General features: G+C 38.2%; 1 protein-coding gene across 6 annotated transcripts in view; it reads left to right on the forward strand.

Moving 5' to 3' along the window:
- Positions 1-21,310, forward strand: part of TGFBR1 (transforming growth factor beta receptor 1) — a 47,223-nt gene that overhangs the window by 21,417 nt on the left and 4,496 nt on the right. For all 6 annotated transcript variants that reach the window (XM_069007936.1, XM_069007937.1, XM_069007934.1 and 3 more), the window contains 5 exons: positions 5,091-5,321; positions 12,216-12,383; positions 12,904-13,060; positions 19,131-19,255; positions 19,901-20,031. In XM_069007936.1, the coding sequence (XP_068864037.1) occupies positions 5,091-5,321; positions 12,216-12,383; positions 12,904-13,060; positions 19,131-19,255; positions 19,901-20,031 (812 nt within the window). The remainder of the gene's footprint in view (positions 1-5,090; positions 5,322-12,215; positions 12,384-12,903; positions 13,061-19,130; positions 19,256-19,900; positions 20,032-21,310) is intronic.

Genomic DNA, 21,310 nt, shown 5'->3' on the forward strand with positions numbered 1-21,310 from the left:
CGTGTGTTGAAATATCCATGCCCTTTCAGAACACTTTCTGCAAAGAAATACTGGTGTTTGATTGTCAAGTGCTGAATCCTTTATTTTCCCAGAACTGGAAAAAATTAAAACAACAAAACCCAAGCATCTAGGTTGTGTTTCTTTCCCAAGGGCGGTAACTGGTAAAACTGTTTAGAGTCTATTGCTTTGTCAAATAAAATTAATGTAACTTGCCGAATATGTTCAAAATCTAGGTTAAAAATTCATCTTTAGTCATAGCCTCCCTAAAGAAGGTGAGCTTGCACTAGGGTGTGTAGGTTTCAGGTGAGAAAGCTTTTGTGTGTCCAAATAAGATTTGATCCTCATAATGGTAAGTTGTTCTCTGGTTAGAACTGGAGTTTTAGTAATTTGTGTTTATCTCAATTTTCTCATTTACTAACAGGACTAACTAAGTCAAATAATGAAAGTGATTAATAGAACTTCCAATATATTGGGCTAGAGCTTGATAAATGCACATTCTGGACTTAGGCCTCCAGTTATGTTTGTTTTTAGGAGGGGTATGCAGAAGTCAGAGATATAGATAATATGGAGGAGTCAGAGATTTAAGTATCTTGGAATGCATAAAGATTTGCTATATATGATTGTTACACTATTAGAAGTGTAAAACTCTACTTAATGTCTGCAGATCTAGACTTTTCCTAAGGAAGGCTGAAAAAAATTCTAATTAAAATTCAAACTTAGTCGTCAAATGGTCTTTTCATTTGTTATCAGGAATATTCTTTCATTTTTCTTCTGGCCTTCTACATGTGGTACTTCTGAACCTCTCTTTTTGTCTGAAAACTCTGGAATTACTCCTTTAAAATAAGCTCTTGAAAAGCAGAGAATCCAAGTTAGAAGAAACTTATGATTCTTCCCCTGAAGCACATGGCTAGAAACCACTGACTCTTCCCTTGCCTATTTGCAAATTACTCTTTAAGTAAAAGGAGCATGCTAGGGAATTGCTAAACTTTCACAACTGAATTCAGAGCACTTAGGCTTGTCTACACTCCCAGAGCACCTGACCTACAATACCTATGGTATTTGAACATTGGCGACTGGTGAGTGCATCCAAGGAAAAAAACCAACAAATATGGTTGAATTTGGCTTATCCCTAAGGAAGCCTCTTCACTAATTTCCTTTTATGCTTGAAAGGCTGTAAAACAAGCCTGAATGTTTCCTTAAAAGGGATCTTTTAACTTCAGCTGCAGTGAGTTCCATGTTGTTGAGCTGTTTGTAAGACAAGTATTAGCCTTATTTAGTGTTCTCTACTTCACTTGGATTATGAGAGTGAAATAGGAGATGCTTCAGGTACTTACTTTCTGTACTGTTGGCAGTGTATTTGCAATGACTTGTGTCACTTTGTCTCAAAATTAGTCAATCAATGACTATACAAATTTACAGTGCCCTAGCACTTGAATTGATAATTTTTGTGTGTTCTGAAGTATGCCTGCAGTATTTGAATCTTATTGAAGTGTGTATTTTAATCCAGACTTTGGGTATGGCACATTTAAAGTTGAGAAGACTGTACCTTTCTGGAATAAGCTGGGGGTACAGAAAAGGGTCTCCAAAGGGAGAAAAGTCAAGAGCTGTGAGTTAAAACAGTGCTTAACCCTGTCAGAAACTGAACTGTGTTAAAGGGATGGTGTTGGGACAAGAGGTTGCAAAAACACGATGGAAATGTACAGCACAGGCAAAACAATCCAGATCCAAGAGGCACAGCTAAGGAAGTGTTTAGTTTGGTGACCCTAAGGCCATGTTCTGCTCTTAAACTCATGCTGAGGGACCAGAAGAGCTCATAGTAAAATAGAAAAGATTCTACCAATTTTGTTAATTCAGTATTCTGAATTTGTTAATTCAATATTCTCAGTATAAAACAGAGAAATAATCAAAACTCTAAAAATGAGCTTCCTATTCAGACCAAAAGGGAGTAGGATTCATTTGCTGCAGTGGTGAGTAGTAAGCTGCTATTAATTATTCAGTCTTGACTTACGTTAGTGTTGCTATGTTGTTCCATGACGAAGAAGACCTGAAACAGGGAGATACTCCATGAAAGGAATTAATGAAACATCTAAAATAGATCCTTCTGGTGAAGCTACAGCTTCTAAGAGAAGGATTTCAAAGTCTCTTGGAGCTGAGAATGATTTTCAGATCATGATGCAAATCTCTAAATATCAACTACATATTGTATAGACAGATGGGGACCCCCATCTGTTACTGTCTTAACTCACAAATGACGAAGTCACTTAGTTACAAGGGGGTAGGAAGAATTGCCTACAACGGGGGAGAAGCTTTGGATTGTATTGGTAGGCGACTTCCAGCAGGAACTTAAGCTATTTAGAAATCCAAAGGGTCACAGAAATCAATGCAAAGTTGAATCAATTGCAGTGAATTTAAAGCTCCTTAAAAACTATTTTGCAATTCATACAAGCTTGAAGGGAATGAGATTTTTCATTGCAATTCATGGATTTTTTTTTTTTTTATTACACATCAGAGGAAGTGGTCTGGGCAGAGACTTGTGAACAAGAACAAAATTTTAGCAGCTGCTTTTGTTGCTCTAGAACTTAATTCCTGAATTATCCGTTGTAGTTACAAACTCCTTATGCATTGGAAAGTCACTAAACTAATCAGAGTATGCTTAAAATATGGGAAAAAAAAATGAACTTTCTTTTTATGTTAGACTTTAAGAAGGTTTGAGGATACTTTATGGTATATGAAAACAATGATGAAGGTTTCAGGAATAAATCGGATGACCATGGCTAAATACAAGGTGTTAAACACTGAGCTGCTGCTGAATTTAATATGGGCTCAAATTTTCTTCTTCTCCTGATTGGCAAAATGGCTATCATCTTTCTTCATGCACAGTTAAAAGAAGGTGTATCCAAGAGCTTGGAGTACAGCTGTGCCCAATGTGTTTGTGAAAGGCTGAGGCTGTAGCTGTCTCCTGTGAGATGCTTTTCAGGCAGTTTGGTTTACAGTACAGCAGTTGCTCAAGTTCCTGGTGACACAGGGCTGTGTTTCTTCTATAGCAGAATGAGGAAATTGCTCAGTTGCAACAGAAAGTCTGTAATGAATTGCTATGAATGCAAGATAAATATGAATTCCAATCTCCTGGATGCAGCAGTAGTAAGAGAAAGGTTGGTTTCAGACAAACAGAAGCAAGTTGAATCTTGTAAATATTGTAAATATAAATACTGGAGTAAGTGGATAGATCACAGTAGAGTTTTTATCCTACAGTGGCATCTTAATGTGATGAATGGGAGTTTGTAATATGAAATTGAAATGCTTTCCGTCTAGAAGGTTTAGAGCTTAGTATATGTGTAGCAGTTAGTTGATATCCTTGGACATATATTTTAAACAAGGAGAGAGATCTATAAAAAGTGGAGCAAGTTGAGAGCAGTGCATCTGAAAGTGAGAATGTACAAACAGTATTCTGATACAACTGTATGGCCTATCACCCATTTCAGGTACACAAAATACACAAAATGTATTTGACATTTGCCTATAGATTTTACAGTAGTGCATAAATTCTAAGGAAGAAACTCTCTCACCAATGAAGTCAAATTTTACCTTTTCAGGGTTGAGTTTGGTCCTGTGGTTGCTCTAATCTGGCCTCTTCTGCATTTCAAAAGTTTGTCCATAAAGAATGCAGGCTAGGCTTCATGGCAGAGCCTCTATAGTTTGGGCATGCAGCACAATTCCCCTGAGGACTATTACAGCAAAAGTTTTAACTTTCTCAGTAGAAATTATTACAGCACCTGACAATGATTAAATTGCTGGTATGGTGTACATTTTTTTTCCTTGTCTTCATGTAGGTATGTTGTCAGCATAGACCATGCAGAAAATTCCTCTAAGGCTAGCATTTTTGAGGAGCTCTTCTGAACACTGCAGTGTTTTAATTTCCTCTTCTCAGAATGAGACACGAGCATGGCAATGCTGCCAACCAGATCAGATGTCCTTCTAGTGCTGTTGTTAGCGAAGAATGTCCAGAGGTGGACAAGAATTAGTTATTTGAGCTATTAGTTGGGATTTATTTTCTATAACATAAGGAAATGCAGGTGTTCTATCAGCTATTGGAACAATGATTAGAGTAATAGATTACTTTGTAAAATGTTTGGTTTAAGTGAAATAATCCTATACCAAAAGAGCTTATTGTAAGCAGATAACCTGGCTGATGCTCTCATCCTGCAGTGTAGTATCAGTGTGGAATCCAATGACAAGCCCTGCAGTTACAACAGGAAAGATTTAAAATAAACAAAAACCCTGCCTGGTTGAGGGATGCCAGTGCTGCTTGTATAAAATTACTGAAGCATATTAGGAGGTGCTCTGTGTTGAAAGCATGTAAGTGTTTCAAAGCTGTAAAACCTTCATGAATGTAAACATTTTTCTCAATTATAATTACAGTGAGGTGAACAAGAATGGCCTGTAAATTGGGAAGCTTGCATTACAAGGATGTTTTCCTATTTTACAGTGACTCGGGGTTACTAAGAAGCTATTGGCGCACTTGGGCATGAGTGTGGATTTTCAGTAGTCGGTGTTGCTGATAAGTGTGGTTTAACTTTAACGTAGAAATGGACTATCTAGTGATAAGCCAAGTAAATTAATCAGTAGCAAAAGTGTTCTTAAACTGCTTTGCTAAGGGCAGATCTTTTTTTCCAAAAATAAAGAAAAAAATCCAACAACCAAACCCCAAACAAACAAGCAATCAAAAGCCCCCCTAAACCTGGTCCTGCCTGCCTCATCATTGCTTCTTTTTTTCATTTAAATAGGATATTATAGATCAGCAAGTGATAACATTGTTAACTGAAAGGAAGTGTGTGTTGTGCTTTTAACTACTGTAGAGATAGTTTGTGGCATATCCTTGAGTACTTGTTATGCTGGCTTTTTAAGGGCGAAGGCAGAATCTTACCTATGTGCTTGCCAGCAGTTCTCAACAAGAAGTTAAAATCTTAGGGAGTAGGTGCATTCTAAGACAAATACCCAAACAGAAATAGGATCTCATATTCAGTATTTGGGGGGATAAGTGCTAATTCTCTAGAGTGATATTTAAGGTTAATGTAAAATCTTCTTTTTAGGTTTACCTTTACTTGTGCAAAGAACAATTGCAAGAACTATAGTACTTCAAGAAAGCATTGGTAAGGGTCGCTTTGGAGAAGTCTGGCGAGGGAAGTGGAGAGGAGAAGAAGTTGCTGTGAAGATCTTTTCTTCAAGAGAGGAACGCTCATGGTTTCGAGAAGCAGAAATTTATCAGACAGTTATGCTACGCCATGAAAACATTCTTGGATTTATAGCTGCAGACAACAAAGGTTGGTGACACTATGAAGTAATTTTGCTGATTCTGCACCTGGTCAGAAGGGACAGAAAAGGGAAGGGAAAAAACAGTTGTGAGGACTTAAGAGTAGTAAAAAATTGTTTTGTTAACTGGAGCAGTTCAGGGTTTGGCACGCTTTTCATAGGTTTAATGAAGGAAAAAGTACATTGTCTTTTTTTTCCTGAAGAACATGCTTTGTTTAAATTTGTTTAAAATGCTTTGGTATCAAAATGGAGATGCCTTATCCTGTGAGCCCACACATCTGCTGAATACTGGTACCTGTCATTACCTCATAGCCCAATAATATAGATGTGTGGGACTGAAAGAGATCATGTCTAATCATCTTGTCCAGATACAAAGTAGGAGGTAGAAGATTTATTCTTAAGGCTGAGGTATGAAAAGTTATTCTTTTAGCAGTCCAGTTAGAAAATAAATTGGAAAAATGGAATTAATTATATGTTCCTAGAAGTAAAAAACTATACCTGCTTCCTGAAGCTCTCCTGATAAGCCTTTAATTATCTACTAAGAGGAACCATTTTTTCAACTTGATTTGTTGTGATTTCAGTCAGATTAAAGTTTCTTGGACTTTCCTGCAGTTCAATTAAAGATGCGAGCATCTGACAAACCAAAACAAGTTTTGAATTTCTTTCATTAAGGGGAGCTAAGATGTTAAGATGCTGGGGTTTTTGAGTTATTTTCATCTGAAATTGCACGTTTCACCACGAATGGCCTTTGACATCTTTGTGAAGAAAGCATTAACAGAAAATTGTCACATTAGGGAGGAGTCAATGACTCACACACATGCTGAATTTTTAAAGGGCTTTCAGTTTTGTGGGAAATTCCTGAATGGTTTTAGTGAGGTTCAAGTACATGTGTAAATAAAGTTCTTTTTAGTTACCATTAGATTAATTTCAAGCTTCTGTATCTATATAAATCTGTAAAACTGGAACTGAATCCAAGAGATTGTGCAGAACACTTCTCCAGGAAAGGGTTGTCTGCAGTTAACTTGCTCCTAACAGATGTTTGTGCAACTTGTTATTCTCCAAGAGCTTGCAGATCAACACCATACCAGGCAGCTTTTTCCTGCAGCTTATTATGGTTACCATTAGAAACTGTCTTATTTCCATGCCTAAAACTGTATTTGATATTATTAGCACCTGCAAGACCTTGAGTTTGCTTTGGCTGGCCTAAGGGAGTATCTGGAGCCTGGGTTTAAAATTAGATCAGCTGCATTAAAGCCATAAATGAAGAGCCATCTCTGCAGAAGCTTTAGCTTCTATTTCTTACTTAGAAGCATAAAGGATATATTGCAATAGTTTAGTTGTAACTTTTAACAAAATTCATCTCTGGTTAAGTATACTAGTGTCTCATTTTGCCTGAAACCTCCTGGTAGTTTGTCCCAAAAATACACTTGACTACTGTGCAGAGGAGGTATGAGGAATTGAGTGGGTTTTTCAAGTAATTTCTTAATTGCTGGTTTGTGTTGCAGATGCTATAGCATTTGACTTGGTCATGTATAGTTTCCTTGTAACAAAATATGATGTGAGATTAATTTTTTTCTGGTTTTTCTGTTAATATGCTTTACATACAAAGAAGAAATCCTTAACTGATAGGTCATGGCATTATTTGAGGTTTTTGGCTTTCAGGGCAAGGCTCTTCTACTTTATTGAGAACTAATTGGTGTCTGGTTTTTGAAAAATAGATAAAAATGTGTTTTGAAAATGCCACTATTCTTGACTACGTTCTCTAACATAGTATTGCTGTCTGAGCAGAGGTAGAAATCTGTATTGTTATTTTTAACCCATCAATACAGAATTGATTCATAGAATAACCTTCTGCATTCTCTCAGTGAGAAAATCTGTACACACCATTCACTCCCTGGGCTAAGAATTCAGTCCTGAATATTGAAGGAGGTTAATACTTCAATTCTTGTTTAGAATACTTCAGGCCACCTGTATCCCATTAAACAGGAGAACAAAAGGGACCATTATGGGGGTAGTTCTCCCAGTTTAGCAGGTACACTGTTGTGGTACTCTGAAAGGAGCAGGTGTATCACCGCAGGCTTTAGAGACCAATGGCTTAAGAACACCTATGAATAGTCTTTTATTGTAGATGCTGGTGCTAACTGATAAATGTTTGTGTGGTGCCAGGTGCAAGATTATGTATTCATTCACAGCAATAATATCTGTGCAGGATTTGTATCCATTTCTCCATAGGGCTGACTTTTGAATGCATTCCGGAGTTACTACAGCCTAGCTGGAATGCACAAAGTCATTAGACTGCAAGAATCTGTGTGTCTGAGGTATTGCAAAGATGACTGCAGAGATACAGGAGTACTAGTACAAGAGCTGTAGAACCAAGGCGTGCTGCAGTTCTTGCTGCTGAATTAGGTCTTTGCTCTTACTGCAACTGCAGTTTTTCACAGCTGCTGAGGAGCATCTGGCTGGCCATTTAGTGTAAAATTGGTGGAAGGGGTTCCTTTGGGTAGGAGGGTGTGTGTTTAGATTAGGGTTTGTGACTGAACTGCTGTCTTCACTCCTTTTTCTACTATGCTGTTTAGTTCATGTGCCTTAATGGCACGTTCTTCTCTTCTACTTCCCCAGAACTGTATCATGTTCAGAAAGCTACAGGAGCTGATCCAATCTATCTGCTTTCCACCCTGTAATCTACTGGGAAAGAGGTGCTGCAGTTATGGCACCTGGAGGGCTGAGAAGTGATGAATGATTTTAACTGCAGTTGTGATCTGGCTGACAAGCACTTTTGTGTTCTGGAAAATTCAAATAAGGTGAAGTCTTGCACTGCACACTTCCAGATAACTTTATGCACTAAAATAGCATGACTTCTCCATTCCTTCCCCTTAACTGAAAGGTGCACTTCCCTAGATGATTGGTTCAGTCAGAATACCTTTCATGGTAAGTAGATCCCCAAGAGTGACATGAAACAATATGCTGCAAAGAAGTGAGCAGAATTCCTGCCTCTTAAGAAGTAATATTTCAGCCATTTATTCTTTTTGAAGCTCTGGCTTTAGCCTGAGAAGAAGGAATCTGCACAGCTCAAGTGCTTTTCATCATTTAATCAGATGACTGTGTCAATGTGATAGAGTCGAGCTGTTTTGCTAACGAGACACCAGTCATGCTCCAGTCACTGACAAAACTGCCATCTCCCTAAATATCTAATTTCTAAGAGATTTCTAGTTGTAGATCCCATCTGAATCTGATCTTTTCACTGCTTCTTCCTGTTGTTTTTTTTTTAATGTTACATTATCTGCATGCCAAAAAAGGCTAAATCTCTGCTTTGAAACATTTACTACATGACACCACAGAAAACATTTTTGTTTTTCTAGTGCTGATGTGAAAAAAAACCCAACATTTTTCACAAGTAATTTCACTCAATTGAATTTTATTTGAAACTTGTTTATATATTTGATATAGCAATTGTATAAGTTCCTTTCCTCAAGAATCAGCTCTACCAAGACAGAGCTTGCTTGAATGTCACTAATATTTTCCCAAACTGTGATCAGTCTCCTGACAACAAATCTGAAAGCTTCTTTACTCAGAATTTCAATATTTTTTTTAAAGTTAAAAAAGGAAAACCTTTTATTTCTGAGTGATTTTGATAGTATAAAATACTTTCAGGTCTCTTGAAATAGGTGAAATAAACATAATTAATCTCTTAAATATATTTCCAATAACACATGTAAATTTTTTGTAATTTTTTTAACATTCTTTTTTAACATTGTTTGAGATTCTTGATCATTGTGTGTATCTAAACTAAATTAGATTACCTTATCATGGAAAGCTGGGCTGCTGTATGTAATTACTATTGAGTGTAATTACTTTTTCCTACATGATAATGCAAATCCTGTGATTGAAAGCTTCATGGCAGATGCTGTTTACTGTGCAGCCAAAAATACTCAGGGTCAGGTTAATTATTACTTGGTAATAATTAACTACTGTCAACAGAATAAGAAGACTTAAGTTTATCGTAACATGTTCTGCTTAGAGTGCTAAACAAATGTATAGCTTGTCAAATACAGCAAGGCAAGGAAAACATAGTAGGTCCATTCTGATAGCTGGACACTGGACCTATTGCTGCATTTCAGCTTGTCTGTAATTACTATTATTCATGTAGGTTTGGATGTAGCACTGTCCCTTCTTAAAATCTGGTTGAAGGGTCACAAATACAGCATATAATACAAAAGAATCATTGTTCTTCTCAGAGTGGATGGTAAGCCCAGCTTATATTTCTTCTTTGGAAGGAAGGTAAAGCTTGGATATTAAAACTTGCTGGTAATAAATAAGATAAAACTGAATAGAAGGGTCTGTAATCAGCAGCATATTCCCCTCTTGGGAGGGAACGTAGCATTAAGAGTGGAAGATCTTTATGCAAAGGCACTATAGTCTTGAATCAAAGCTGTGAAAGCTTGAATCAAATCAATTCTTCAGAAGCTGACATCTTTTATAGAGCTATTTAAACACAATAGGTCTGGTAGACTAATTAAAATTAGTTTAATTTCCTTCCTTACGGCTAGGTGTCTAGTATAGACACCTGCTGAGGTATCCCACTCCTAAGAAACAGGAGAAGAAATCAAGTACAGGACCAAGCAATGAGTGTGTATGGTGTTAGTGCCCAGGAGAGGATTATTTCAAGCAATGTAGGGTCATAACTGATGAAGCAGTAGAATAAAACTGAGTGAAGAAAATATTCTAAAGTGATAAGATTAGTTTACTTAGAGCTTTTGCAGCTCTTTGGAGCTCTTTGACTATGTGTATTTAAGAGCGTCTTTTCTGTGCCTATGAACTCATACCTGTTTCTAATGGTTCTGCAAGACTGGTTTAGTGAAGCCAATACTGTTGGATTGACTCTTCAGAGACCATAATTCACTGTGGAAAAAGTCACATGTAATACTATGCTGAGTTCTGTGTGTTTGTGCTTGGCTATTGCAAAGTAGCAAGAGATGCAGCAGTTCTAACTAGAAAACCAAAGATATTTTAGAAAAAGATGTTTAATTTCCTTATTCCTTTTTAAAAAAACAAAACTTAGGTGTCCCTTCTGTGGACATAAAAGACTCTTCCTGCAGCAGTAGTAGCTTTTTACAGGTCTTTTACAGGTTGGAGTATGTGACTGAGTTGTTTTTTGGTTTTTTGTTTGTTTGCTTTGGTTTGGGTTTTTTGTTTTTGTTTGGTTTTATGGTGCATTTTTATGGTGCATTTTTTTGTTGGGTTGGTTTGTTTGGGGGATTGTTTGTTTTTGTTTTGTTGTTGTTTTGGTTTTTTTCTTTGGTTGGTTTGGGACTTTTTTGCCTGTTTAATCAACTTAGTTGAGACTATTCTGTAAATGCAGCAAGCCAGAGTTCTCTTTCCTTTATGGAATTGTTTGAATGTAGATTAGTCTTCTTCCTACTCTGAAGTATTTGGAAGCCTTTTAACTTTGGGGTTTATTTTATTTTTAGATTATTTTTTAATGGCATCACTGATTTCCTTAGAAACATCCAAATAGAAGGGAGGCTTGAAAGTTTTCCCTCCCCCCACCAAAGTGTTTAGTTGAAGATAAGCACAAGTGTTTCTATAAAGGTGTAGTTTCTGTCAATCTGTAGAGCAGGTGTTTTGTGCTTCTGGCTCTTCTGGACAAGTATGTTCTTTGGAAAGTAAAACATTTTTAGTATGTTTATGATAGGAGTAAGTTCTGAACTTTCTTCCCTTTTTCATGTTCTTCATATTTAATTCTTGAGCAATCTTTAGAGACTATCACATAATGAGACATCTTTTTGACTTGTGCTGTGTTCTCACTTTTCTGAGAGAGTAGGGGCTATATAATTCAGGGTAGGAGTCCAACTGATATCTTTTATGGGATAACTACTCTTCTAAAGAGATGAAAGTCTTCTTTAAAAGTAGCTGGCTATAAAAATACTTTCCAAGTCTGCCACAGGAGAATTGCTTTTATAACACAAAATTAGAAAACCTATTTGGTGGCAGGATTGTTCTTTCCTGGGTATATTTCTACTTCGAAGGTAAAAAATACTTTTGCTTCCCTCTTGATTTGAATTCCTTTGATAGTCTTCTTTGTGTGGCTTAAACTTAAAGGTATTTTGTGTATGCTTTAACAATGTGAACAATTAAGTTCTTATATGTCATTTGTATGCCTTGGAATATCTACAGATGTATTGTGGCCTGTCTTGTTTGTCATAGCTCAATCAAAAGTCATACAGCAAACTGATTTCCTCAGTGTTTTTTCCTTTCTTTACCCTCATGCCTCCTGGAAACCTCAATTTTGGCCAGCAATTTAGAGGTCATAAGAGGTGGGATTTAACTTTGTGTCTGATTGCTGCTTGTAAGCTTCTACTCCAGAAGGAAAAATACACTGTGGAAATTGTCTCCCAGGCTGAGGGCAGATAGGTTATGGGAAGACTGAAGGAGTCAGGAAGCAAAGTTTGAAACACTTATTTTTTTTTTCTTATGGTTAGCCTGGACAGTACTGTGGTAGAGTGCTAGTGACAGGATAAATTTTGTATGATTCATTCAGCCCTGTTCCCTGTGCCCCCTCTCCAGCAGGAAACTTAGGGAAAGGCAAGGCCTGGCTAATACCCTGAATACTGTGCCCTGAATATTCACCTCAGAATTATAGTGACATCAGTTTTCTATGGTTTGTGTTTTAGTTTAAATAAAAGATTACTCACTAAGCTTTTCAGAAAGTCTCCCATGGTATTACCAGCCCTTATAGAGGCATTTAAATGTTACAGGGATAGAAGTAAAGATGTAAGAGTCTAATTTACAGAGGTTACTTGCAGAACATTATTTGTACTTCATAAGCATTGTATAAAAGTGGAATATATTGTTTATTTATGTTTTGTGTGTGTATGTGTGGTATTCACGCCAGTTTTATTTTGCAGACAATGGTACATGGACTCAGCTGTGGTTAGTGTCAGACTATCATGAGCATGGATCACTCTTTGATTACCTGAACAGGTATACAGTAACGGTGGAAGGAATGATAAAATTAGCTTTGTCCACTGCCAGTGGTCTTGCTCATCTGCACATGGAAATTGTTGGCACACAAGGTAATCTTACAATTATTCCACTTGTCATGTGGGTAATACTGGTTGGATTTTTAGGGTTTTTTTTAATGACACATGAGTAGCTTGTTCTACCATGTGATGATTTCTGAATTAATAGAACTTCTTAATTTGAAAGGCTTTTTGCCTTCCTTTCTCTGGTATCGTGATATAACAATCCTTCCTACAAAACACCTGTTAAAAGGCACAAAGTAATGGTGCAGGTAGCATCTTCTTAACTTTGAATTGAGACAAGGTTTGAGTAGGATGTTTGCGCAATAAATACTGGCAGGAAGAGGGAAAGGAGCAATAGAGTGGTGTAATGTAGTAAACATGAAATGCACTTTCCTGAACAGACAGACAATCTACAATGAATGATTTCAGAAGGTACCCTGCTGCATGTAAATTGTCAGAACTGGAAAGAATTCTGTAACTTCAAACAAAATTTTGCACCAGGCTTAGAACAAAAGCAAGTTGGTTTGGGGGTTTTTTTCAGATATGTTACTTTTGTTTTTTTCTCTTACAGGCAAACCAGCAATTGCCCACAGAGATTTAAAATCAAAAAATATATTGGTGAAAAAGAATGGAACATGCTGCATTGCAGACCTGGGATTGGCAGTTAGGCATGATTCAGCTACAGACACAATTGACATTGCTCCAAACCACAGAGTGGGAACAAAAAGGTAAAATCATTTATGTGACGTGCCAGGCAACTTTTATAATAAAATGCTTTGGTTTTTCTGGTCCCATATAAATTTGTGTTGATAGAAATATAAGCAGCAGGAAAATGTAATGGCAGATAGAGTTCTTAGGCACTTCCTTGCCAGCTGGTATTTTAGTTAGATGGCAGGCACTTAAAAAGCACGTTGAATGTTGGCATGTGTAAAATGCTGAAAACTTGCTAAGTATTGTAGGGTACAAGTATGTGTTAGAACAATTAAGAGACTTCATGCCTGATGATTATTTAGAGACTTCAGTGCTCTTTCTTTCTTCTTCTTGCCATGTGTTGCATGGAAATGTTACTTGCAGCCCAGTCAGGAGAGTAAGACGGGATATTGATAGTGACAGTAAAATGCTGTGTTTTTCAATGTGAAGCCTGTGTGGTAGAACACACAAGGTGCAGAGTTGTGGACACGAGCTTTCTTGGAATCACATTTTTGAGATAAATGCAAGAATTTAAAACAGTCATCTTCGTCATCTAATGCATAAAAAGAATCTTAAGTGGATGAGTCAATATAGTCTCTCTTAAAAGCTTTTTCTGAATTTGGAAATACAGGTTTTTCTTGCCCTCAGAATAATTCAGAGCTGTTTAACTCAGCACAAGTGCAATAAAACTTACTGTCAGTAATTCATCATTGGTGAACCTTCAGGCAATAATAACTGGAAGTTATAAATAAATTTCCCTTAGTAATCCTTGCAGCTATACAGCATACAAAGATAGCAGCACTAACAGTGAACCTCAGCAACCATTTTGGATGTGGGCAACTTTTCATTCTTCTGATGCCTGTAGGTTCAGTGCTGTGTCAAACTGGAGTTTGGACACTGCTCATGGAGAAGCATGTGACAGCCAAGCCTATATGGCTTAGCAGTGTTGGAGAAAATTGTGTGGATGTTGTCCAGTCTCCAGTTTATATATTAAAAAAATTTTTTTTAGTTATTCCTTTAAGAAGCGATACTGTGGGGTGGGGGTAGATCGGGGTTTTACAGTGAATTAGGATTCCCCTTGAGCTGTGTCTTTTTGGAAAGAAAAAACCCCTAAACATTATTTTAAGGCTCAGTTAACCAAAGCTTTTAGAACATGTACTGAAAATTTGTTTTACTGACACATATCGCTGAAGTTACTTTGTTCTAAAGCTGTGCTGTACTAGCCCTTTGCCGATTTTAAAAATACCACACAAATGGTCAGATAAGATTTATTTTCTGAACTACTCCTAGACTATAAGGTACTGGGTGTTATTTCTTCTCAAAGTCTCCAGTAAACAGCAGGCTTTCTTGGGAATTTGTCGTTGCAAATTTAGCTGGGTGCAGGGTGCATGCCACGTGTGATTTTTGAATTTTACTACACCTACGTGCAAAGAAAAACGATGTACAAACCAGTTACTTTCTTTAGTCTAGTCGTTGGAGAAAGCATCCTTTCAGCTGTGTTTGCAGATCCCACTTACCAGATCTTTTCTTGCACAGGCATTATTAAATTGCTTATTCATCTGCCTTATTCTTCTTCACAAGGGTAAAGCTGTAGCAACTCTTGCTTGCTGCAGTGGGCAGCAGGAGTGCTAAATCTGTTTCCCCTTTTAAAGACATTAGTCATTTCTACCCCTCTGAAAATTGCACATTCTTGTAAAAGGCTTAGACCCTTCTTCTCCCTCTTGTGCATTCTTAGGTAAGTAACTCTGCACCTCTGATTAATTTTTCATAGTACAGTTCAAGTCTTACCTCTTCAATGACAGTTTTAACTCCCATTGATTGCCACTGCAGGTACCTCTTCTGCACATGGAAAATCTGTGTACAAGTTCAGGGAGATTTGAAAAAGTCTATATTTTTCTAATGATGGTTGTAAAAATGTATGTCTAGGGAGCAAGCAAACTTACTCTTGTGTGAGTGATCAAGGTGTTGAGTCAAACTGATGATCCCTCTTTCTGACTGAATTTTCTGACTTTATTTCTTTTCTGTTCAGAGGCTTAGCTTTACCAGAGGGTGTGAACTGTGTGCTTTCACAGCTCAGCCTGCAACATAAAGCAGGGAACGTGAGCTTTAAACTGAGAAGGAAATAGAATCCCTCTCTCACTCCCTGAGGCAAGTAAAAAAACCCTCATTCTCTTTCTATTTATTTTTAGAAGTGTGGCCCAGCTGTTACTTTTGATAGTTCAAATAGGTTGTGTTTTAAAAGAAGTTTGGCAGCAAGTTCTTGCCATAGGTGCTTTTCTGAAGTTTACCTAAACAAAATATGGGCAAAAATCTACCTGGTAGAGTATAGGCTTGATGAAGGGAGATGCCACACAACATGTTGTATATGGGTCTGTTTGATGACACCAAGCTCCGTATATGTTGTACAAGAAATTTAGACTACTAATACTGAACTTTTGGACTAAAAGAGATGGGAGAAAGAGGTCAGCAGGCACCCAAAGTTTGGCAAAACCATGCTCAACATACTTTGTACACTTCTTTGTAGACTTATCCTTTTGTTCTTGGATGATACTGAGCTGCAGACCTTGCTCAGAAGGTCAGAGTTTGTGTAATAGAGTTGCTCTCTCCAGAACCTAAGATACTGTTTCTGCCAAGCAATGCATTTCCAACACATAAGCTGACAAGGAGATGCCTGCTTCTCTCCCTTTTGTGTAACAGCCATGAAATGGCTGATCTGCTGACCTCACTACACGACCTCCTTGCCTTTTGCCTCTCTTGTTCCAGCAATAATCTCTCAGGCCTTCTGAGCAGTCATTCACCATTCTGTATCATGGAAGCCGAAGCCAATCTAAATGCATTGATGGAGGATCATGGTAAGAGGTCAATTTGCCAATGGAAGTCACACTGTGGGGGGGGGAATTTTTGCCACATTCAGGCCTCTTATGGTCTTTCCTGTTAAAAGTGAATCATTCTTTGGATGATTCACAGAAGCCGAGACAATCTCCTTTACTGCTTGTTTACATGTTTCTGGCTGACATCTTGCACCATGGTTGGTGTTTTTGGTTTGTTGTTTTTTTGAGGTCCATCACTCTTTTCATCCCTGTGTCATCTTAAGATAGATCAAATATTCTCTCTGCTAGGCTCCAAGATAATCACTTACTGTGTCAAGCTCATGAAGTAGCATAAGAGTATCCAGTAATGCAAAATCCTTGGAGAGCATTAAAACATTCACCACAATCTTGCATTCTTGATTAAAACATTTTTTATATGGATGGACCAGAACGATTTGAGCCTTGTCCATGTCAAAGATTGCAACAATACTTAATACTCCACTTCCATTCAATAAATACTGTCAAAGTAAAGCTTACACTCAACTTCAGACAGTTGTCCTCTGTTTGTGCTGTGTTTATTACTTGTGAGTAATTTGTATGCCTTAGGAGAACTCTCATCTCAGCAAACTTTGTTGAAGTTCTGGGTAGTTCAGAACAAATGCAGCTGTTGGTTGCATTTTTTTACTTATCTTGATAGTACTTATCTTGCTTCCTTGTATCTGTGTAATTTCTGTAAGACACAGTAGTACTGAGGGAGCTCTGAAAGGTGTGATAGTCCTGAAATTTCTTTTAAGTAGTGTGTCTTGTATTCTGCCTACCATCCCTGGTACTGGAAAAGAAAATCCTACTGTGATTTGATTAAATGAAATCGTGCCTAGGCTTCTGTGGCTGTTCCAGAGGTAGAGCTATTGCCTGGCACTGTATTCATCTCCAGTAATCTGCACGTTGCTTTTTTACCAGTCAACACTGCCACTGTTGGCCTGCTTCATTGATATGTCAGCTTGAGAGTGCTGGGGCAGTGATGTGGAGAAACACACTGAACTCTGCTAAACATCATATACTGGATTTAGCTGCCAGAACCCTACCAGAATGAGAGAGCAGTGCTACAACTGATGTTGACTTGATGCAGCAAATACCATTCATTCTTTCCAACAGCCAGTGGGGATGCTGCTGTCAATAGCTCTTGCAGTAAGGTCCACACTTATATTTTGCTTGATGTTCCCACATCAGACTTATTAACTAAACAAGGTAACAACCACTTGGATGCCGTGATCAGTTTTCAGGCCTTGTTTCTTAGGGGAAAGTTTGTTACAGATTTTTCTTCTTGCAGGAAATGTGGGTTAACTAAATTGGTGAGCACAGTTGTTAATTTGCAACCCAAATAGGATTTACTACTAAAAATAATGACTGGCATGGTTTAGGATGAGACTTGCAGACTGTGTGATGAAGAATCAGGTACTACAATGGTAGTGAGACTTCGTTCTCAAGAAATTTTTAACATTGCTGGTTTCTTAATTGGCACTTCACATCTATTCCTGCTCTAGTAGAGTTGGGGACGTTTTAAGTGGCTGCTATAATTTGTCAGATTACGGGAGCTGGGGTTTCCTCTTGTCTGACCTCTGGAGCCCAGCTGGTATGTCCCAAAGGGGTTTTGCTCTTCTGAAGCCCATGGATGTGGCTGCTGCTTTCTTCCTTGGGATCCAACCAGTCATACACAGACACACACAGTACTGACGGCTGATTATATAGATTGCTATGCACCATGTGCTGTCTTCAACACCCACATAAAACACTGTCAGAACTTGTATAAAACATAAGTATAGACAGCCAAGTCTCCTTCCTTCTCTTCAGCTATCAGGCTTGAACTTCGTTAGTGAAAGTATGTACTCCCTTCTGCAGCCTCACAACTCCATGCATGTTTATGAGCCCCTCAACCATCCATCCAAGGCTTGCTGTGTCTAATGCTCTGTCCTGTGTTCCATGAATCTCATACTCCCCAGCTGTTTGCACAGCAGCAAACAGCTGATGTATGCATGCCTCTGTGCATGGTTCCCTCAAATACCAGCATGGGCTCTTGCCCTGGCAAATATCCCTGCCTGGGCTGCCTGGGTGCTGGCTAGTCCAGCTTGAAGGTTGCTAGTGAATTACAGCCCCGCACACCAGCTGTGCAGGGTTGGGGAAATGCAAATCTTCTGGCCCAGCCCAGCAACTGGCACCCAGCCACACAGTTACAACCTGTGACTCCCACTCCAGTTGCTGGTGCTGAGAGACCCTTACTCTGTTTTTCTCATCCCCTTTCTCCCCTGTAGCTGGTAAGCTGTGTACCATGTAGGTACACACATGTACATGTAAGCTGTGACCATGAAGCCTGTGATACATGGTCTTGTTTCAGTAGCTGAAGTAGACCTACTCATTTGCTCCAGTTGCTGGCACCTTCCCCTTCTGTCAGACTACAGTTGCTGGCCCAGAATTCATGCACACTAGTCCCCCCACAGTAGCTCCAGATACGTGCTCTTTTCACCTACAGATGTGCTCCTAGGATCTGTAGTTGCCCTTCCAGCTAATGATGTTGAGCCCCTCCTTCTCTCTAGTTTCAGCTTCATCTGTTTGCTGCTCCAGTTGCTAGACCTGAATGGACTCATGCCTGCCTCCAGTTGCTGACATGCAGTTCCTAGAAAATGCGTGCGCGTGGCGTTGAGAGTGAGATTGCACAGAGTAGTTAGAATTTAATAAAATAGGATACATTGGTGAGCATGTGCACACTGACAACCTCTTATGCAACTGGCCCTTTTGCTACCCTTTTCTGTTGCTGCACGTCTGTTCCCTTTCTCCTAAATGTTCCTTGATGAGCATTGCATAGCTGCACAGGCCTTCCTTGAATATCCTCAATCTTTGTATTCCTCTTGTTTCCCACTTATTAGAAGTCACAACATCCAGACTGCACCTCTACAAAGCTATGCCTGGAGTTTCTTAATAGCCTATCAGTTAGGAACTGGAGACTTTGGGTCTTTGTCACTGTCTCAGTTGTCCCTTGTCTATCAGGTTTATGGCTCTACTTGTTTATTGTTTCACGTTTTACTTATTCCCCCTATTTCTTTGCTTGTTCTTCTCAGTTTACTTATCCCTTTACATTGAATGGTCTCTGATTGGATAACCTTAATGAAGCAGTTTTTCCTTTATCTCCTTTTCCACAAAAACACATTATTTTGGATTTGAGCTGATCACTAGTGCTGAACTTTTTCTACTCTTAAGTGTTTACAAAATTGAATCTTTTTTTTCTATTTTTAATTGCAAACAGGTACATGGCTCCTGAAGTTCTAGATGATTCGATAAATATGAAACATTTTGAGTCATTCAAACGAGCAGACATCTATGCAATGGGATTAGTGTTTTGGGAAATAGCTCGGCGGTGTTCAATTGGCGGTACGTGGCAATCTTTACAAAATGGGTCATATTAAGGAATTAGAAGTAACTTTTTCAGGTTCTGAAAACAGTTTGCTCAAAAAACAGTGCAAAGTAATAGCCAGTGTATCTCGGACTTTCTAATTGTTAATCCTGTAAATGATAACTGGTCTATTCAACCTCTTTCTAGACTGACAAACCGTACTTGTTGAAGAAAATAGGAAATATTCTTGTCTGTGTTAATTTTTTCTCTAAACATTTACATAGAGGGGAAAAAAGGGTAAAGCTTAATATTCTTGTGAGTGAGGGGCAAATGCCACTAGACCTAGCTATAATGTGTTCAGATAACATCTGTACCTTATTTAAAATGAAGCATACTGTTATAAACCATGTGCTCTGAAGAAGCGTGCTTTTAGTATAGCATATGAAAGACTTGATGTAGCTTATATCTCTTCCAATTTTTATAAATTTTGGATCCTTAAAGGGTAATGTAAACACTCCTAAGGTATGGTTAAGGATTTTTGTTTATTTATTTGTAGTCATTGTGATGTAATTTTTAAAAATGAAAACAAAAAACTGGTAGAGTACTGATAATGAGCACAGTAAAAAATGAAGAATATGTCATCTGGTGTTAGCTAAAATAAAGCTATTTTCAACCTATTACAGGAATCCATGAAGATTACCAGTTGCCATACTATGACCTCGTTCCTTCAGACCCTTCTGTTGAAGAAATGAGGAAAGTTGTCTGCGAACAGAAGTTAAGGCCCAATATTCCAAACAGATGGCAGAGCTGTGAGGTATTAACTAACCTTGCTAAAGCTGCTTTAATGGACACTAGAGCTTTTAGTGATTTCAGTGGCTTAAAATGCTTATTGTTGAAGGGAGAAGAGCTGCTTCTAGGAGAACTTAATTAATTTCATTCTAATCATTATGGCTTTATTAAAAGCATCGTTCCTTGGTTATACATTAGTATTTAAATGTAATTTCATAGAAGTCAATAGCTAACTCTGCATGGAGGATTCTAGGATCCTTTCCTGTGAAGCATAGGTGATGCTAATATAAATTAGATCTAGTCTGAACTGCATTATGCAGGAAGCATCATTGTGAATAAATTATACGGTGTCTGTCTGGCATTGAGTCAATGTCCTTCATAGTAGGCTGCACGATGCTGTGTTTTAGTTTTGTGACCAAAATAGTCTGATAGCACACTGAGGGTTTAGCTGTTGCTGAACAGTTCTTGCACAGCTTCAAGGCATTCTCTGTTTCTCACCTAGCCTGGGAGTGGACAAGAGCATGAGGGAGCAGAGGCGGGACAGCTGGTCAGAGAGAATATTGGTCAGAACTGGTCAGAGAGAATATTGTATAGCATTGCTCTGGGAGCCCAGCGAGGGCTGCCCGCAGTGCGTTCTGACTCACAGCTTGGGGGAACAGTTGCAATGGGCTACAGGAGCAGGGAGGCACTGATAAGAATGAGGTGCTTTGGACAGAGGAGGGAACCTGGGCTGTGGCATGTGTGGAATGAATGCACAGCTGAGATAAGAGTTGGGCAAGGGTGCACAGGAAGGAGAGAAAGGTGATGAATGCACCAACAAACTGTGAGACGGGAAGTTATTGGGATTGAAATGACTAATGTAATACAGCTTTCATGGTATTTTAGAATGCAGAGCTGTTACTTTATTTCATCTGCCATATTTGTTATTTGCTTTGTTACAAATAACACATAGAAGCATTCAGATTTCAAAGAATGGATGCTTGAAGGATAAAAAGACTCCAAAACTTTTTAGAATCCTTACAGAGCTTCAATTTGAGGAAGACAGCTCATAAACTTAATTGCTGTGCATTGAAATAACTCCTTAGCTGCAGGTACAATAAAAAATAGTGTATTTTTGTCTGATGTGAAAATTCAGAAAACAGGTACAGACAAGCTACTAATATTTCATTAAAATATTTTTTTTCATGGGCCAAAAGGCTAGTGAAAAATATCAGGTTTGCTCTACAGTGTTTAGAGAGTTTTACTTTTCTGTAAATAAAGTAAGATTTTTTTTTTTTTTTTTTTTAACAGCATACTGTCCCATG

This window comes from Aphelocoma coerulescens, chromosome 2 (genome assembly GCF_041296385.1).
Source record: "Aphelocoma coerulescens isolate FSJ_1873_10779 chromosome 2, UR_Acoe_1.0, whole genome shotgun sequence".
Lineage (NCBI taxonomy): Eukaryota > Metazoa > Chordata > Aves > Passeriformes > Corvidae > Aphelocoma > Aphelocoma coerulescens.